Below are 20,710 nucleotides of genomic sequence, written 5' to 3'. Positions count from 1 at the left end.
ATCAAACAACCATATGACTACATGTAAAGCATGAATAAACTGTAATTTTTCAATTTACCTCTTCACAGATGATCATAAAACCAACAATATAAAACTGCTAGAATAACAAATTTCACCTTAGGTAAAAAGAGTAAAGCATGAATAAACTCAATTATGTCGCTTCTCCTGTAATAACAAAGACTTGATTGCAGACATGCGTCAAGTTTTGACAAAAAATTGAAAATTTCAATGTGAAATGTGGTAGTACTTCGTTACAAAGTTCAGAAGTAGTCAAAAACATCTAATACAGTTTTACGCATTAAGTTCTTGGCAGAACAGAGGATTTCTCTTAACACGCCTTGAACTAGACCTGAAAGAGCAAAGAAATGCGTTTAAAAATAAACAACTGCCCGTCTATCAGCGTTGCAAGAAACACCATAAGGTTGGAGCTTCAATGGCTCCAAAGTTTCCAGTCAGAGCATAAACGTTTTGCTTGCTTGAGTTTGTTCACCCAAATGTTGCAATCAGGAATGACTTGTATATGCTCATGAACTTTGCGACAAATGCTGATCAAAAGTGCAGAAAGAAAGCATTAGCTGTTTCTTCATATAGGCTTTTTAAGATTTCAGCGTTCACAATTGCAAAATTGACGTGTGAAGACAATAAAGAAGTTTATATATTAGCCAGGCTATTTCACAAACATCTACCACAATTCCAAAACCATGGCATGTGAGGCGAGTATATAAAATGGCGATGCAGAATGTTTATGATTCATAGTAAAACTAGGAGGTGGATCGCCATTCTCCCAAGGAGACATAGTCAACAGTCCTTTTACTTGGGCTAATAGGCAGCTCACCAGATAACCCGAAAAAGTAGTTTTCCAAATATCTATTCTAATAATGGGCAACTCATCAGATCATCATAATGAGCAGCTCATCAAAAGATGTTATTCGAATATCTCTTTAGAAGATCTGCACTAACCCACAATCAAGGGTTTCAACAAAAATGATAATTCTAGTAACTTACATTTTATTTTTGAAGTCAGTAAAATTTCAATTACCGTACCCATTTCATTATTAGCATGGAACAATGTCGTTCCAATGTTAAGTCATGACAACACTCAACATAACAGCTAAACCAAATATATGCTATAGGTATATAAATTACCCCATTAATTAGTATCTGATAAAACTTGTTGTCATGTACATGATCAGCAATTTATAACTTTCAATGCCAATCACCTAAGGGTATAAACCAGCCAAGTTGCTCACAAGCTATTCGAGTCTCGGTTCGAAAAAAAATTCATTTGAGTTCGTTTGATTAAGTTAACGAGCCGAGCTCGAGCCTAATTTCAAGCTCAAAAATATTATCGAGCTGAGCTCGAGCTTAACAGCATTTGGTTTGTGAGCTCGCGAACATGTTCGTTTAAAGGCTCACGAACGTGTGTATATATATATATATATATTTCATGAATTATAAATATTATATAGTAACGAGCCAAGCTCGAACTAAGCTCGTTTAACTTTTAAACGAGCTATTTTCGAACCAAGCTCAAACTAAACTCGTTTAACTTTAAATGAATCATTTTTGAACCAAGCTCGAGTCGTTCGCAAACTATTTAATTTCATTACGAGTTGAGCTCGAGCTTAATAATTAAAGTTCGAATCAAACTCGAGCTTAGGGAAAACAAACTAAGCTCGAGCCTCTTACTGTTCGGCTCGGCTCGGTTCGATTACACCCCTACAATCACCTCCACAATGATCTCCAGGGAGGGAGCAATTGAACTTGTTTGCCACACCAGAAACATCATGCAAAGTTTCTGCATGCATCCTGCTTTTGGCGTTTCGTCATGAAACCCTCATCTTGAGCTCCAACATCCATGTCTGCCTTTTCTTTGTTTGGCTTGATTTTGCTCGATACAAGCCAAGATGAAGTCATGTATCACCCATACAAACAATACATGGTATCAGGTGATACATGAAAACAAGTTTTCTTTGTTATTGATTAGCATGGAATGAGATTTAAAACCATGTTTAATGGTGTGCTAGAGTATATGACATACAATGACCTAAAAAACAATTGAGATCACCATCGGGATGTTATTTCAAATGCAACCTAATGGAGTGCCACCACGGGTGTGGTGCAGTGGTAAAGCATTCAAAGGAACAATAGAAGGACTAAGGTTTGAATCCCAAATGAGACGAATATCCTAGAAATCTTCTAAGTGTGCATAAGTTATGCTCTGAATTTATCCAATAGACAAACCGGGGGGAAAACTGTCTATCTCTAGGATTAGTTAGGTGAAGCTCGGACACCTGATTATAAAAAAAATGCAGCCTAATGGAACCTTTAAAATAGTTAAAATCTCATTCATCAAAATGAATGTTAAACGCATTGCTTTCTCTTCTCATCACATATAATGATGCATGACTCTAAGAGAAGATGAACTTTGGTAGGTTTCACTTTAGGCAGAATGAAAAGATGGAGATTAATTGTCACACCACACATAGGTGAGATGTGACTCAGTATTTCGACAGGCCCAACCATTGGCCAAGATGCTTAACTAAAGTTGATACAGTAGGTCATTTATATAATTTGCTTCATTATTCCGCAATTCACCATGTACACCTATCCTATGATGTCAGATTGGCAAAATGAAGTTATCTAACTATTTTAAAAAGATCACAAAATCTGATCAGTTTGAATTCTCATGAATTTTAAGTTGAATTTCAGTAAACACCCATGCAGGACAGAGATTATACAGCTCCTGATGGAAATGGAAATTCTTATCTTTGATGGACAGAAGATGAAAAAGGAAAGAAGCCTTTATTTGAATAAAAAATTGAAGTGCTATAAGATGAGAAATACTTTTAGTACCTGTTATCGGTGAATAAAGACTGGTTCGAGACACCCCTAATTCAAATGGACAAGTGATGTGCTTGAAATTTAACTAAGAGGACAAAGAATTTTGATCAATTCAAGTTTGAGGCCCTTCCCCATGTTTAATTTGACGGTGGCAACAGGAGAATTGAAGGATGACAGAATCTACAGATCTAAAAAGCACAACTATGGAAGAGAATTTTGGCGGCTGTGGTATCACATTCAAGAACAAAAATACGCTCATGACATTATACCACAGCCACCGTAAGCACCCTCTTGTTGCCTTTCTCTCACTTCCTCAACGCCCACCATTGTTCTTTTACTTATTCCATCATGTTCACTGACCTTGCCATTTCCCTTGCCTCCCTGATTTCTATTGTTGTTGCAGCTCTCTTCCTTTCTGATCTTGAGCAAAATCTTCACCACATCTTCTCCATCTCTGTTCTTAAGTGCAGTTGCCCTCTCCTTTTACAAATGCAAGTGTCGTTGCTCCCCAAAGGAGCCCCAAACACAATCTAGTAGTGTATTTTAGCACTCTTCCTCTCCTTTCCCTTTGTATTTTGTTGCTTGCAGTAAACTTTCCTTCTCTTCTCTCATCCACCCTCCCCCTTCCACTTCCTTCTTCCTCTCCTTCCCCTTCAAAATAGAGACAAGTCTCATCAAAATAATGCTCTTTAGGACTCATGAATAGGCCTATAAATTCATTTTTGGGGACATCAGTGAATAAATTAATTTCTAATGAAGAAAGTATGGTGGGATGTCCTCATTAGGGTTGTAAACAAGCCAAGTTTTGTGGTGTTCAAGCTTATTTGATAAGGTAACCGAGCCGAGCCTAAAATGAACCAAGCCGTTGAAAGGGTTATTCAAGCTTAGCTTGATTTCTTTTTATAAGCTTGAGCTAGGTTCAAGCTTGGCTTGAGTTTGGTTCGTTTCCATATTATAGAGCTTTCAATCCAAGCTTGTTTGATTGTTTGAAACTTTAATATTTTAAAACTTGTTTGATTGGTTATTGAACTTCATAAGACAACCTTATTTGTTCATTGTGAAAGTTTCTTTGTTTATTTACTATATTCAAAAGAGTTTTATTGATGAACATGATTCATAAACTTTGTTCTCAAACATTGTTCATGAATAGTTCCAGAGTTTGAAATTTTAAGCCGTATCGCACGATATGGGCAAAATTTTTTGTTTCACCGATGGACCAGCACCGGCACAGCGGGTTCCGACCGGGAGATGCCTCCAGAGGCGTCGCTCGGGCCCGGCGACGCCACCGGAGGCGCCGCCCGAGCTTGGTGACGCCTCCGCACACGACATGGGGAGCAATTTTGGGGTTTTTTGAACTTAAAGTTTAATTGAATTTTAATAATCAATTCCTAACTATAGTTGGGAATAATTTAAATAGGCTTTATTAAAATCCATAAAATTATCATATTATTTTTTAAAAATATTTTATTTTTTATTTTTAAATATTTAGATTAAATTTTTTATTTTAATTAATATATTTTATATTTTAAAAATACTGAAATTATACCAGCACGATACGATATAGTACCGAAACTGTATCGTTCCAGTCTGGGATTGAAACCTCGGCACAGCTCGATATTTTAAACCTTGGACAATTTTTATTCATGGACATTAATGAACTGAACACAAATGTATTCAACCTTATTCATTTAGTTTAACAAGTTGTTCAAGGTTGTTCATTTGATTAACCTTGTGTATATTGAATAAACATAAACAAACTCTTACCAAATCGAATACCAAGTTTGCACATGAATATTTGGTTTATTTACAGCTCCTTAAAGAATAGATCTTACTTTAGGACTTGTAATGTGGATTTCATAAAATTTTCAACAATTTTAGTAGAAGATTGAATAATATTCCAAAATAATCTCACATCAAATAGCTTCAAAAGAATATGAGACACTGTCCATCTATGATGGTGATCCTTTGGTTTGAATTAGAGAATCCTCTTAAGGTTATTTAAAGCACATACTAGTATTTCTCTTATCAATTTGTTCAACTGTTGTTAGCATCACTAGAACATTATTCTGCCAATACAATAAAGTGAATACGAACAAGCATAGATTTGGAAACTTCAATTAAGTGATTAAGATATCACCAAGTGGTTGCTCATAGACTCTTGTTACTTTCTTAGGTAGACATAGCAAAGCATGGATTAGCCCATAAAGTGTCTATGGTATCGAGTGTATCAACATTAAGTTGTTCATAACCAAACTATAAATTCTCCATGTGCAACTAAAGTGTCTATTGTAGTGATCAAATAGGAATGACTTAAACTTGAGGGCACTTGAGTATGTGATTCCATTCATGGATTAGGGTGTTGACCTATGCACCAGAAACGGATGATTTTTACCATTCCGATACAGGTCCAACCTCAATACCCGTGCGGCATCGGCACTGGCAGAGCCCTTAGCGAAGTCATGCTCCTTTCAGTTGAACTATAAATTCTCCATGTGCAACTAAAGTAGGTTGTCGCAACATCGCGATGGTTTTGTAGAGGCCTCCACAAGGCTGCGAGACCTCCACGACCTCATGGCGGCATTGCGGCGGCCCTTGTGAGGTCACGAGGCCGCTGCGACCAATTTTTCTTTTTCTTTTTAAATTGGGCCACTACTCGTTTTTGTTCTTTAAATTTTCTTTCTGAGTTTAGATTTTTTTTATTTTATCGAATATTTATAGGGTTTAGAGTTTCATATTTATGGCAGTTAATTTTTTCCCTCTTTCATTTTTTAATTTTTTTATCAATTCATTCTTTTCTTTCTAGTAATTTTTTCTCTTTCATCCGTTTCTTTTCCTTCTTCATTCATTTACAAAATAAACAACAAAGACTAAAGAAAAAAAACTCTTTCAAGATGAAGATGGAGATGAATTATTAGAAAAAATATCTATAGTAATCATATACTAATAAAAGATTTTTTAATTAGTATATTTTATATTTTAAAAAGCACCAAAACTGTATTCGCACGACATGAAACGACACCAAAATCGTATCGTTCTAATCGTAAACAGAAACTCTGACATGATTCAAAATTTTAAACCTTAATTCTATTGCACAAGCAATAACATACAATGCAACTATCTACAATAAGAATATGTAATATATGTATAGATTAAGCATCACTATAATAAGATTAGTTTTTTTGCTAACTCTTTGATCAATTTGTCATTTTTCAAGAAATTACAAGAATATTCCCATTTTAGGCTAAGTCTATGAAGTAGCATATACAAAAAATTTAGATGAAATACCTTCTATGTGGAATATGGCCTTTTGTCCAAGTCGCATCCTATGTTCCTACACATAAACATTGACATCAATTTGGACTACAAAAAGATGCAAAAAATAAAATAAATCCAGGGTTAGTCATCTGAAGATAAAAGAAAGTGTAACATCAGTCAATGTAGAGGGGGATTTGCCACTGAATAGTAGTATCGTAGAAAGGGGTTGTCACAAAGTTGAATTCACATTATGATCCAATTACATGGGAAGAAAGGAATTAGAAAAGATAATTATAAAGAGAGATAGACAGTAAGAGAGGAAGATTTTTTTATCCACTTGTTTACAAGGGAAAAAAAGAAAGAGAATGAAATTTTTTGCATTGGTTACTTGGGAAGAAAATAAAGAAGAAAAAAACATGTAAGTGATTCAGAACACATTTTACTTATGGTGCTAATCATGTATTATAAGAAAAATAACCAATTTGGTCATTTCATTTTTAAATCACACCCCTGCCATCACTTTTTCCTAGTAATTGAATTGGAAATAAAGATTAAGGTGTTAATCCCTCCAACTTTCTTAAATTTTTTATCCAAGTAAACAGTATTGTCTAAGTCATCACTCCTACTCCCTCTCATATTTTTTATTTCTTCTTTTCTTTCTCTCAGTGTAAAGAATAAACAGGGACTATATACATCAAAGACATCATTGGTCAAGAATCCTCAACATTTTTAGCATATTTTAGTATCATAACAGTTGGATATAACTCATCAATCAGTAAGTTATTTTTTGGGAGGATTGTGACGATTTTGGGATGATGAGATGCCTCAAAGAGGACTGTGTTATAGTGACACCATTATTATGCCTTGCATGTCATCCATTAAAGATGACTCTGAGTAATAAGTTGGACTTTGTATCTTGATCAAAACATAGGAGATTTTGACACACTATATTAATTTCATGTGGAAGTTATGTGCTATAAAGGGGATTTTAGGCTTATATGAGTAAACTACTATTAACTTTGGCTGAAACATTTTGGGTAAGTGGTTGAGAGTAAAAAGTTGATGAATCAATTCCCAAATTTAGACAGCTCATAAAAGATGTAAAAACACTTTAAAGATGTAAATTTTGTCAAGATATAACTGCAACGATTTAGTATTTTTTATTTTTGTTAATGCATACAGGATAGAATGCATCAGATTAGTGAGAACTCCTACTAGTTTCATGTTTCTTTCGTAATTTTATTTGTTCTATCTTCTTGGTGCAAAAACTGTAAATAGATAGAAGTTATAAAGTGATATCAGGGTATGATGTTTCCATCAAGTTGTTGTTCTCTTTGGTTCTCTCTCCTCCGTCTAATCATCTGGTTTTTATCTCAAGCTCCTATTATACTATTCTACCTGTCCCACATAGAGTAGGAGAGGTAATAACAATTTCAATTTGGTTCTTTCCCAGCAGCTTAAGCCTTTTGGATAGGTGATCATTGGTGAAATTAACAGAATCAAACCAGATTTCAATCAAAGTATCAACTAGAGAAAATGAAGAGAAAAACCTTTAGTTGCTTAGTAATGAAAAGCCATAAAGCAATATACAAGTAGATATGTAAAAGGAATCATCATTATCCATAAGAAAGCTCAACCTGATACAAAACGCCTAGAATCTAGAACGGCACGTGCTCTCAAAATACCCCAAACAAGAATAAGCAATTGCTTTGGCACCATGCCACTTAAGAACAAGCACAAAAATACTAGCAAGGTGGGACCAAGGTGCATCATGCACCCTTAGCAGCAATAATGATAGTTTGCATGAATAAAATACTCACATGATATGCAGCCCAATGACATACTTCATGCTTTAATTCAGAGTCCAATTTCTTCAGTAACTCTGCTAATAGCTTCTGCAAAATCAAAATAAGATAAATACAAGTAAAAAAATGGGCTCGGTTAATATAATATAAAATAATATAATATAGTAACTTTCACCTTTAGAATAATTTCGGGGGGAATGCAGTTCACAAGAAGTTCATATATTTTTCCACGTACTGCAAATAACCTAGCATTGAGAATATATAAAGAGGGGAGCAATTACAATGAGTTGTGGCATTCCTTGAGACAAGTACAGAACATAGCATTCTAATATCTAGAATTCTAGATGACTTTGAGGCAACAGCAACAGGACCAATAGCAGGTTAAATCTATGATTGCATTCCCGATTTTGTGACTCTTGCAAAGATTATACCATGTTCACTTTCATAACAAGGCAACATTTTGAAATGAAATGACAGATTCAATAGACATAAATTATTGAGAAAGATTCCATTTCTATTCAACCACAATAAATATCAGACATGATATTTAATTTACACAAAGAAAACAGAACCTTGTTGCCTATATTGTAAATGACAAGGCACTGCTAAAAGGTTTCATTATTTTCTTTTTTAGAAAATTCAGAATTGGAAAAGAATGAGCTCGGAATTAATGCCAACACTAAGGTATCAACATATGTACAAGATCCTTTCCTCATAAAACGATGAAAATAGAATCCTCAAATTTATGACAGGTGCATGCAACCCTAGTGTCACAGACACATCTGACCACAGGACACAGAAACAACCTCAATAAGGATGAAAAAATCTTGGACTAACAGGTTGACACACAAAGATCATGGCTGAACTTTGTGGGATTGTAACAACTGACAACAACACTTTCTTATCACTCTGAATGTACAATGTGTTGGGTCTCATGTGTATATGTATCTAAATTATATGAATAAATTATATATATATATAGACTAATGATTGAGAAAAAAAAACTGCATCCGATTACTAAATCATAATGAACATGTTCCACAGCAACATTGAGCACAACAGGTAACAACACTAAAACATAAAGGCCAACTTAATGAGAATAAACAATAAATAAAAGCATGATTCTCAACAAAAGAAGTCAGGAGATGCTTAGTAGTTATTAAGAAGCACTGCAATGTTTCAACCAACCGAACAATTACTAATTTTTCAGACTTACAGCTATGCTGTTCAAGTATTTCAACAATTTCAGGTTTTGTTGGAGAGATATATGAGAAATGAACCATTTGAGCTGGGAACCAGTTCAGAGGTTTTTGCCCATGCTTAGATCTCACTGCCTAAGTTGCTTCAGGTTCCAAATTTTTTGGTAAATGGAAGACTCTAATACAGATACCTTTAAACCTAGCTTTTATTCATCTATTGTTCAATCAAATACCAAATCAATCGCTAATGCAGATACTTAGAAGCATGTGGCATTGCTCCTCTAATGCAGATAGGAAGGTCTCAGCAGGAACCTCCTTTATGCTTTACCATTGAGATCAGCTTTGCCCAGTTGTTGACAAATTGAAATGGCATATCTGACATGGTGTCACCCTTATAATATTATTCCAAGTTTCAGTGTGAGGTCAGAATGATACGTCTAACCCCCATCAAGCTGGATAGCACAAGAATTTACTCGATGCATTGTTTAAATACTTTTCAATTAAGATAGGTCTAGGAAGTAAAGTTTGCGAAAATCACAGGTGAGAAACAAAGTTCATCTTAAGAGTGTCATATTTGTTCGATTAGGTCCATTAGGATATGAAATGACAAAAAGTGTTGTAAAATAAAGATGATTATATAAATCTAAAAACAGACCTTTTAGGACTCTGTTCCTTCATTATATCAGATGCTATTTCAGAAACATATTGCTCCCAGTCCAAAGGTGGCAAGGCCTGGTTCGCTGTGAATGGATACCTATTTCAATAAAATGGCATTCCAAAATAAATGCACTTATTACATAGTTGAGGATGCAACTTCAACAAAAATCCTACAAACTCACATATATACAATGTATAGGAAAAAGCATGTCAAACTCCAATGTTATTATTGTATTAATTATAATGAACTTACTGCTGTACTCGACATGCTTCAAAAGTTAATATTGCTCTTCTTAAATTACGGTTTGATTGAGCTGCTATACGAGCTGCGAATCCAGGTGGAAGTTTTAGATTTTCCTTCTTGCTAATTAACTCCAAAACTCTGATAATCTAATTGAATAAGATATAAGATACTTTAATCGAAAACAACATGGAAAATCACTAAAATACCTAGAAGACCATAAAACATAAGGAGATTACCAGTATAATAGAAAACAGTGACCAAGACATTTCGAGATAAAAGTTAATATCTACAAAACTTCAAGAAACAGACTAACCAGTTTCACATTCCAATGTTCAAGATCCTAGTTATACATGCAAGTAGACGGGTATCTCACATCATGGAAGACAACTTATAAATAATCCTTCTACATAAATATTTCTTAATTCTATAGATTACAATGCACAATAGATGTTAAGGCGATCGTAGCATCCATATATATCAAGACAAAAAAATAATTAAAAAAAGGGTATAACTGAAGAGAGAGAAAAAGAAGGAAAACCAAAGATCAATACTTAAGCATCCAAGGAAGTAGGATAATCAAAGGCCAAACAACAAGATGCTAATGTATCTCATTCTCCAAAGCAATAAACAATGACAAACTTGGAGTTACTAATACAGCTAAAGTAACTAATGAGTTTTATCAAAACTAGCGCCAATGAAATAGCACCAGATAATGGTCATCATTCCTTTAGTTGCCATGTCTTTTTCATTCCACTGACACAAGATTATCATAGTGTTTGTGACAACCTGTTAACTCTGCAACTCAACCCATCACATTACCAAAAAACTTCACATGGAAACTAAATTGATTAGTAGAACATGCACCCATTGTTACCACGTGTTGTTTGATGTCATTACTTATTAAACAAAATACTGATAGACAACAGGAATGGTCAAAATTGTCATTTAAGTCTATCCATCAGATCTTCCTTTCTCCCCATAATCCCTGCACTTGTCACCACAATTTGTACCCACCCCCAAAGGTGATCAACCACGAGAATGGACTTGTAGCTCTGCTGCCACCATGGAAAGCAACTTACTATGGCTGTAAAGTCTTTATAGTTGGTAGCCCTACTCACGATTTGCATGATTGGCTTCTCCCATTGCAAGGAGTCCACATCAAACCACACAATGAAGGAGTGGAGTGCAGCTCCTTGCCAAGGGCAGTAGCGATGAGGTGAGAAGGGATCATGTCATAAGCAAAGGAAGAGGAGAAAGATTAGGGGGATTAGGTGGGGAGGAAGAGTTTAAAAAACGAATCAGCCAGATGGAAGGAGGAAATGGAAGAGGAAGAAGGAGATTAGGAGGAGAAAGAAAGGATCAGGAGTAAGGAGGAAAGGGAGGAAAGGAGGAGGAAGCGAGGAGGGAGGAGGGAGCAGGTGGTACCATGGTAGGGAGAAGCGAAAAAGGAACAAAATATTTTTAAAATAGAAATCAATTTTGCACATGACATAACAACATACAAGCTTTTTGGGTATTCAGGTAGTTAACAAATGAATAACGCAAGGTAGCAACAAAGATTCCTTGGTGCCAACAATCTGTACATTGGTTGGGCAAAGTGATAGAAAATGAAATCAAGTGGAAACTTGAGGTTTGCCTCCAGCAAATCAGGTCACCCATTTGTTCACAAACTGCTCGTATGCATCACACTTCTACTTACAAGATTCATACAAAGTAAACTGCAACAGAAAAACTTGAAGAAAGAAGTAGGGTTCAAAATTATAAAAAACTTGGTTTCAAGGATAGGAACCAAAAAAAACTTAAAAGGAATAATGAACTGAAAAGTTGTTCACAAGATATCCATGCATTGGATTCTAGAAGGACTATAATGAGCATGCTGACATTCACGATCAACTAAGCTCAAGTCAAATGTCATTGTAAAGCAAGCTGAAGGTCCCTTTCGGTTTTTGATGGATGGTTAACACTGCCTCTTCCCTCCCTTGACCGCCTTCAAGAAAAGGACTGAAAGGACAACCCTTTTTCTCATATTGCCAGGAGGGGTATCAGTAGTGAATATAGAAAACGGAATTCATGGAGAGAAAACATACTAACAGAAAATTTTCAAGAAAAGTAGAGATGAAAATTATTTCAATTTGAAAAAAAAAAAAACTTGGTTTCAAGGATAAAGAAGATAAAAGGATTAGCGGACAACAAACTTGTTCAGAACAAATCCAGAAGTCAGATTGAAAGGGCATCTGCAGAGGACTAGCATTAAAATATGCAGTAGCATACTGGCAATATTTGTCCATTCCATTTCAAAAACTAACCTGTTCTTCACTAGGTGAATTGACTCTAATGTTCAGACAGCGAGATCGAATAGCCTCAGTTACTTTTGACGAGCTGTTGCAGCATAAAATTAGCCTGCATGAAGCGCTATATTTTTCCATTGTTCTTCGAAGAGAATGTTGAGCTTCCCTTGACAGCTTATCAACTTGATTCAGCACTAGTACTGCCAGTTAGACTACCATATCAGCATAAGAATAGTTAATATGTAGCAAGAATTTTTTCTCTTGAGGTAAACAAACATCAGAAATTCAACATAACAAAGTCAGAAAAGAAACTACTATATGGGGAAGAATAAGTTAGTTAATTTAAGTTTATAATAATAGGTAGAACTGTAGAAGCATCAAGACATATATTTCATAGTTGCACCTCAATAACTCTTGCTTCACAATCCATCATTCAAAGAAAATGTCAACCATATGTTTACGTTACGGAAGTCAAGGACTGTGGTTCACTTTAACAGATAGATCAGAAAATCAACTGAGGTCTATCTATCTAAGCTTCCTAGCAGAACAAACCAAGTAAAATCAACTGAGATCCAGAAGGTCTAATCTTAAGATATTGCATCAATCAAGTTCCATATCTCTGATAATATTCTGTAAATAGTCCAAAATTCCCTATTAACTTAGAAAAGAAAATCAATAAAAGAAACATATTGTAATCTCTCGCATTGTATCACAGGTAAGAAATAGACAAAAAAATCATCCCATAGTTTGCAACATTCTCCGCCTAAAATTTTTTTATAAACAAAGATCAAATGAAATCTACCTTTGAACCCTCTGTTGCCTTTCGCATCTATGAGTCTGTTACTTGCAATTTCCTTAATAATCTCCTGAACTATATATCTATCCTGAAATCCTGCATCACTAGGATTCATCTCAACGTGATGAGCGCTGGAGAGCATTGCCAGTTCCAACTCAATGTTTCGAGTACCAGCCTAAATTGCCAAAAAAAAAAAACAACACACACAAAAAAACAAAACAAAAAGAAAATTAAAGAAAACAAATATTTTAGTAGATTAAGTGATCAAATCATTGACCAGAGCTGATGCATGAAAGTAATAGTTCTGAGTGGAAAAAAAATTCCAGAAGCTACTACACACCAGAAACAAAGGACTAAGATAAAGTCCAAAGCTTCAACAACTTACATCAATTTTCCACGTCTTGTTCTCCAACTTCACCTGCCGTAGGCACAAAAGAGAACAAAAAAGGATAAACAACTGCATTGGGATCAAAGCATATAATTACCAGAATTCTATATAGAGACCTTCTCAATCCCAGGGCCAAACATTTGCTTGAGAAGGGCAACGACTAGGGTTTTTTTACCAGCACCAGTCGGGCCATAAAATAGAAGATGAGGGCAGTCCTGCTCCGTAACCTGAAACAAACGCGCCGCAGGGAAGAAAAAAAAAACATAAGCATTGGCGCGTTCAGAATGGAACGAAGATATAGCGGAAAAGATCAGCAAACCCTAGACGAACCAAAACTAAAAGTAGGGTTTTAGTCGAGATTCACCAATTTTTTCAGGTTTTGGGCGATGTCTTCGTGGGAGACGATATTGTCTAGGTTCCTCGGGCGGTGCTTGTCCACCCACAGCATCGTCGCAGGCAATGGATGGGGCGAGAAGAGGAGAGACGAGGCAAAAGTGGCAGATGACGCCCGGCACGGCAAGAAGACCGGACAGACCGCGATGTACTTAAATTTAGTTAATTAATTATTTCGGTGCATTTTAATTTTAAATTTTTTAAATTAAATTTGATAAATTTTTTATAATATTTAAAAATTTTAATTATTTTAATTAATTCAGATATTATGTTTAATTTTTATTTAAAAATTTAAACAATTTAATTATTTAAAAATTTTGATGAATTCGATTAAATCGAATAAATTGAATTAATTAAAATAAAAAATAATTTTTAAATTTTTAATTAATTGATAAATTTTTTAAAAAAATTAATTATTTTAATTATTTTAATTATTTCAGTTTAATTTTTTTTATTTTAAAATTTAATTAATTCAGTTGATTTAAAATTTTGGTTTAATTTAGTTTCGATTATTAATTTGATTCGATTCATTTTAATTTTAATCAAATATTCAGAAGTTTTTAAAATCGAATTATTTCGAAATTTTATTTATTTTTTTTAAATTAATTAATTTGATTAATTAAAAAATTAAAATAGGATTCAATTTTAAAATTTTAAATTAAATTTAATAAATTAAATTAATTAAAATAAAAAATAATATATAAAAATTTTTAACTATATTAAATTTTATAAAAAAATTCTTTAATTAATTAATAATTTTTTATAATAATATTAAAAATTTTAATTATTTTAAATTTCAAAATGATTTAATTTGGTATTTTTTAGCTTTTGACATTTTAAAAAGGGGAGGTATCTTTTTAATGATTAATTTAAAATAGAGATCAACAAATTAATATTATCCTCACGAATTAACGCAATTTGTATATACATAGATTATAAAAATAACTTGGGGTTAATTTCCAATAGATACGAAAATATCTTGTTGGATAAATTATAAAAATAACTTGGGGTTAATTTCTAGATACGAAAATATCTTGTTGGATACCTGACCTCTTTCATGTAAAGGGTCATTATGTTAGGACATAGTCCTCGTGATTTATCCTCTTTTAGAATGTGTGAAGCAATTTTAGAGGAGGTCAGTTTGGTGACATGGTGACTGGTTCACCTTAATAGCAATTCTTATAAGTAAATTTATTTATCAACTTAAATAAAATTTAATTGTCAAAATAGTATATTTTATAGATTTTTGTATTTTTCTAAATTTAGTATTCGTCATATAAAAAATATAAATTTTATAAATAATTAACATTTTAACATAAATTATAAAAATAATAAAGTTGATAGTTGAGCTCGATTAAAAGTTTAAATAATGTTCATGAATCAGTTTGAATTCCATTTGAGTTTGATAAAAATTAATAAATAAATTTGAACAAACTTAATAATTAAATAAATAAATTTAAATATAATTAAATTTGATTTGGTTTGATTGGGATTCATTTACACCTCTAACTAGGTATGATAACTAAGCACGAGCAATTTTGGATGGACAATCATGAGCCTTTCTTAATTTATCTGATGAATAAAATATGTGATCGGATCGTCCATCTCGATTTATCTTGAGATTAAAAAAAAATAATTAGACGAGTGTCCTTTTATTTATTTATTTTTACAATATATACCTTTTAAAATTATTTTTTAGTATATATAAAATATATATCATGAATTGTTACGTATTTGAGAGTAACATGGTAATAGTTTCAAATTTTATAAGTTAGTTTATGCAGCGAGAGCGAGTTATCTTCCCGAACCGTTTCCCGTGCCTCTTTAATTTGCTACACCAGCACACGTCCAAGCGAGGGAGCCAGAGAAGAGATCGAGAACTCAGAAAAGGGCAATGGCGACGAGCACCGAGCAATGCGAGTTCACCATCCCTACTTCGCGAATCAATCAAGTGGCACCGACGCAGGTAAATCATCCAAGCTTCAATCTCTGTCTGTTTTTGCTTTTTTTTTTCCCCTTGCCTTCTCTCTTCCTATATCCCTTCTCCGCGTCGAAACTGCTCCGCCAACCGAAGCCCCCATTTTAATCTCATCAACCTCACTATATCTCACCTCGCTTCCGTCGTCATTTGATTTCGCTTGTTTTTTTTGGCTTTATTTCTGGACATTTTGAATTGTTTATGTTGATTTGGGGCTTCCACCATTCCGTGGATCCATCCGCCATGAACGATAGATGCAAAGAACTAGTCTGTAAAATTCCTCTGGTTTTATTCACATTCCCTCTACTTTATCTCGTCTAATTCCCATGGCATTTTCAGATTTTTGTTCTTCTTTTATTTATCCAGATCTAAACAGCAGCGATAGACATTTAGAATCCTGTTTGTTCTCAGTTCTCATGATGAGGAAAAAGCTGTTTGTAAGAAGACACACTGAATAATGTTGTGAAACAACAACCGATGTTGTTGTTGAGCGCCGTACAACGGTTATAGAATCGCTCATTATCTTAAGCAGCAAAGTGGCCAACAATGGATGGTCCTGGAGTTTCCATTCAACTTTTGTTTTGCTCTTTTCTTTTCTGTGTTTTGTTGTGGGGTAAGAATTAAGATTGCCCTAAAGCTGAAGCCTTGTGGCCTCCTCTGCAAGTAAAAGATTATTCTCCACTAGGGTTGCAATTACTGTTCTTTACAAAATAGTGACTTCCAAGCAAATTTTTAAACTTGGAAATTCAATTTTTTTAAAAAATGATGTTAGTTTTGGCAAAATCGCATTCAATGGTCAAAGTGTGTGATCTAACGATGATGACTGAAGATAAAGAAGATACTCCTTTGCAGGTTGTCGACGTCGCTGAACTGTACTGCTACCGACGGCCCACCTCCAACTTCGCCGGCCGGCTAGCCAAGCTTCTCTTCTTCTCCCACCTCATTGCCACCGTCATTCTCATCTCCTTCCTATCCATCGCAGCCTTCCTCTCCCGAAGCCTACTGTCTTTCCACTTCCTGCTCCATTGGCACGCCCCTCTCCTTGTTGCCGCCGCCGCCTCCGCCGTCATTTCTCTCCTGTTCCTGCTCGTCTCCCTCCGCCACCCGGCCATCGCCATCAAGTCCTCCCTCTGGCTCTCCCCTGTCATGGCCTGCGCCGTCGCCGTCATCCTCCTCGCTGATGGCACTGCTCTCGGCCTGGCTTTCGCGGTGCCGTTTATTCTCCTCGCCCTCACCCAATCGCTCCACGCCTGCTGGACCGCCCGCCGCCTCCGCCATGCCTACGAGATCCTCTCGGCCTCAGTCGCCGCTGTTCCACCGTCCTTGGCTCTGGTCAACTTCCTCTCCCTCTCGCTCCTCGCATTACTCACCTTCTTCGCGCTCTGGACGCTCGGCGCCGGAGGAGTCACCGCCGGCGTCCACTCGCGATACGACACTATTTACCTGCTCCTTCTGCTGCTCAGCCTCTGGTGGACCGCGCAAGCGGTCCGCTACACGATCTTCGTGGCCGTGGCGCAAATCGCCTACCTTCGGCTGGCGTGTGGAATCACGATCCCGGCGGCCGCGGCCTTCGAATCCGCCGCGAAGTTCGGGCTCGGGGACGTTTGCTGCGCAGCCGCCTTGGTGCCTCTGGTGGCGGCGACTCGAGTAGTGGCGCGGGCGATGAGCGCGGGCGGCTCCGATGAGTTCATGTTCTCCTGCGGCTGGTGCTTCAAGGGGGTGGCCGACGGGGCGGTGGCGCGAGCCAACCGGTGGGGGTTGGTGTATGTGGGAGTGTATGGCAGGGGGCTGTGGAGCTCATCAGCGGAGGCGTGGGAGATGTTCGCCAAGCAGGGGATGGAGCGACTGATCGACCTAGACCTCACCGGGTCATTCTGCCTATTTTGCGGCATCGCCGGCGGCGGGGTCTCAGCCTTGATCGCGGGTTTTTGGATGATCGCCGCCGGCAGTGACCACTCGACGGAGGCCAAGCTCTATGCCTTCATCATCGGCTATTTCATGGTAACATTACAAAACCAAATTATGAAATCGATTACGGTGATGAATGAAAGCTCTCTATATATTACAGGCACGAATTGGAATGGCATGGCCTCAAGCTTGTGTGGCGGCTTATCATGTGGTGTTCGCGGAGAACCCGCAGATGAGTTCCTGCATTGGTGCTCGGATGAGGGAGCTGCAGCAGTTGTCGTCTCCACCAGATTGACGTCAACATCTCCAAATACTGAAGTAATTTACTCGAACTGTCTTCCATTACTGCTTCGTTTCTGCATTCTTACTTATCCTGTTCCCATACAAAAATTGGCTAGATTAACAGAAAACAAGCAAATTGTGTTACGCATCAGATAGAAAGACGAACAGGAAACGTTCTAGTGAAAATTTTCGGATTCAACCGTATGCTATTTCACAGTAAATGCACACTGGAAGAGCATTTACCAAATCTAGCACATTTGAAGAGCAAATGAAAACAGAACCTGTTCTATATTCCAATTTAAAGTTCGATTATGTTCTTCTATCAAATCCAAACATAATTCTTTACAACCTGCTTCATATATCAATTTGAAGTTCAATTAAGTTCTGCTATTTATCATACCGGGAGACTGCTATATTTGATTAGAATTAATGGAATGAAAGGAAGCCAAAGAAAACATGGCTCAAAGCTATGTTTGGTAGGAAAGAATAGAATGAAATAAAATTAAAATACAGAAGAACAAAATAGAAGGCTAAGTGAAATCACCCCTTCTATTTTTCTTGTTCAGTTATATTAATAGAACAGTTAACAAATTGAACGATTCATTCTTGTTTGGTTTGTTAACTGATCTTATGCTTTTGGCTAATTCGCGGGGCTTAGTCGCGTAGTTTGCTCTGGTGATCTAGTCTAAACTATTCACTTGGCTTGCTTAGGCCTTTTGATCTTTCCAATCACCCTTTTATCTAGCTTATAGGTCCAGTTAGTGCATCCAATTCATTCACATTGGCTTATAAGTCCACTTAGTCTGTCTATTTTCATTCGCAATGCAATTAGGTGGACAAGTTTGAAAGCATGGTCTAGCTTATTTTAACAACTTTCATCCTCAATTTATAGTTCATTGTCTCATTGATAATAAAAAAGAATCACAAGTACATAACAAATTGCCTCATAATCTTTTTACTCCCCACACATACAAATGAGGAACTAATGAGAAATGTTATGCCCATGGATTCTATACAAGTGGGCTTAGAATGAGTGGTCTATAAAAGGTTAGTATCACCTAAATGTCCTTCCGTAATAGGCCAGCTCTATTTGATTAAATAAGGAGGAGAGGTGCTTGGGCAGTGCCTATTAAAGGTCTTTAATATTTGTGCAGAAATTAAAAGAACATTTTTTTTTAATTCATAGGAGGTCATGCCTCTATGGCTCTACTATAATTTAGCACTCGTACCAACACATACGCAGAATTGGGATCAGAGGACCGACCCTTAACAGGAGATTGGCAGGTTGTCGACCCCTTTCATCAAGTTGGCATGCCAACACTCTGACACCTGGAGATTTATAGTCATCGATTTCATTGGAAGGAGCTCCCCAAGCTCTCTACTCTAAGCTCCCTGAGGTGAACTACTCAAACTCTCTCCTCTAATGCTCTGAGTTCCCTGTGCTAAATCTGATCTTTTGAGCTCCCCACTTTGCTTGCAACATAGTTAAACGACCCTTACAATTCAACATTGTAAGGGTTCACGGTTTAATAATGTAGATAAACCCAAGATGGTGCTAGATAGACATACTCTATTTTTGGTCCACAGTTTAATAATGTAGATAGATAAGGAGATGAATGATAAAGCTAAATAATGTAGATAGAGGTCATCTAATTCTATCACAATCCAACGTTAGTAGCTTTAGACAATTGGAAACTTGAAATACTCCACCCTTCTTCAAACAATCCATTCGAACACATTTATTCCCCCTATCGATTGAGCATTCCAAACTACTTTTGTTTGAGCATTCCAAACTTTTTTGTTTGGTATCCCTTGAGAATATTATTCAGTGTCAGCTCAGTTGATAGAATTTGGAGGATGCTAATTCTAAACCCAAGAACAAACGGCCAGTTGTGATCGTACAAAATATAAAACCTTTTAGTAATCATTATGTAGTGTGAGTTAGGCCTGAAAACAAGGATAGTTGATAGAACATAGCATATTCCCTGGAGCAGATGAAGCTGTGTACTACTAGTTTAATATTAACCTTTTTTTTCTTTAAGAATAGGTCTCCTTGTCCACTTTCACCATCTTTAGGTATATTATAAATAGGGCACAATCATTTGAGTAATTGCATAGCATATGAAGTGGGTCGGGAATGATTGTTTTTCAGGGAGATGAGATGCTTAGTGTATATCATTTGTTTAGCTGCTCGCTTAATTCTCACTATTGTTGGTTTATTACCTCTTTAAAACTGTGTTTACCCGTAGGGAAAGCAATTAGGCAAAAGGATATTATGATGGAATCGGTAACTGCATGTTAAAGATTGTTTTAACTACAAAATAGTATCTAAAAAAGTTCACTGTCTTAAATTTTAACTACAAAATATTTGAAAAGTATTTATTATATATAAACTTATGATTAAAATTTAAAACATTATGAACTTCTTCAGATTCATGACTTTAGATATAACACACACTTATAACTCTAAAATGTTGAAAATATTATTTAAGGACTAAGCTGCTTTTACCCTACAAATAATGAATGTTAAAGAGGCAGAGATATTTCAAATGAGAATGAAACAATGATTCGAAAACTTAAGAAAGTATTTTGTAGAAAGACAACAGATAAACTATTAGAAGCAAAATAAATAACGACAAGCAATTTACATGAGACCAAGCTTTTTCATCCATG

The 20,710-nt window shown here is 35.9% G+C and overlaps 2 protein-coding genes across 2 annotated transcripts; one reads left to right on the top strand and one right to left on the bottom strand.

The window, feature by feature from the left end:
• Positions 1–242: 242 nt before the first annotated feature.
• On the bottom strand, positions 243–13,943 carry LOC141813896 (replication factor C subunit 5). Its single transcript, XM_074701895.1, has 11 exons — positions 13,841–13,943; positions 13,593–13,703; positions 13,474–13,506; positions 13,095–13,263; positions 12,311–12,492; positions 10,014–10,150; positions 9,759–9,857; positions 8,080–8,149; positions 7,920–7,994; positions 6,130–6,175; positions 243–545 (listed from the first exon to the last, which is right to left on the bottom strand). The coding sequence occupies exons 1-11, from the start codon at positions 13,922–13,924 to the stop codon at positions 487–489; spliced, it is 1,065 nt and encodes a 354-aa protein (XP_074557996.1). The 5' UTR covers positions 13,925–13,943; the 3' UTR covers positions 243–486.
• A 1,820-nt stretch (positions 13,944–15,763) lies between these two features.
• On the top strand, positions 15,764–18,050 carry LOC141812927 (uncharacterized). Its single transcript, XM_074700877.1, has 3 exons — positions 15,764–15,835; positions 16,700–17,848; positions 17,916–18,050. The coding sequence occupies exons 1-3, from the start codon at positions 15,764–15,766 to the stop codon at positions 18,048–18,050; spliced, it is 1,356 nt and encodes a 451-aa protein (XP_074556978.1).
• Positions 18,051–20,710: the final 2,660 nt, after the last annotated feature.

This window comes from Curcuma longa, chromosome 20 (assembly GCF_044706935.1).
Source record: "Curcuma longa cultivar G26 ecotype Majalengka, Jawa Barat chromosome 20, ITB_CL_G26_1.1, whole genome shotgun sequence".
In the NCBI taxonomy this organism is placed as follows: domain Eukaryota; kingdom Viridiplantae; phylum Streptophyta; class Magnoliopsida; order Zingiberales; family Zingiberaceae; genus Curcuma; species Curcuma longa.
This window is presented reverse-complemented; position numbering and strand designations above follow the sequence as displayed.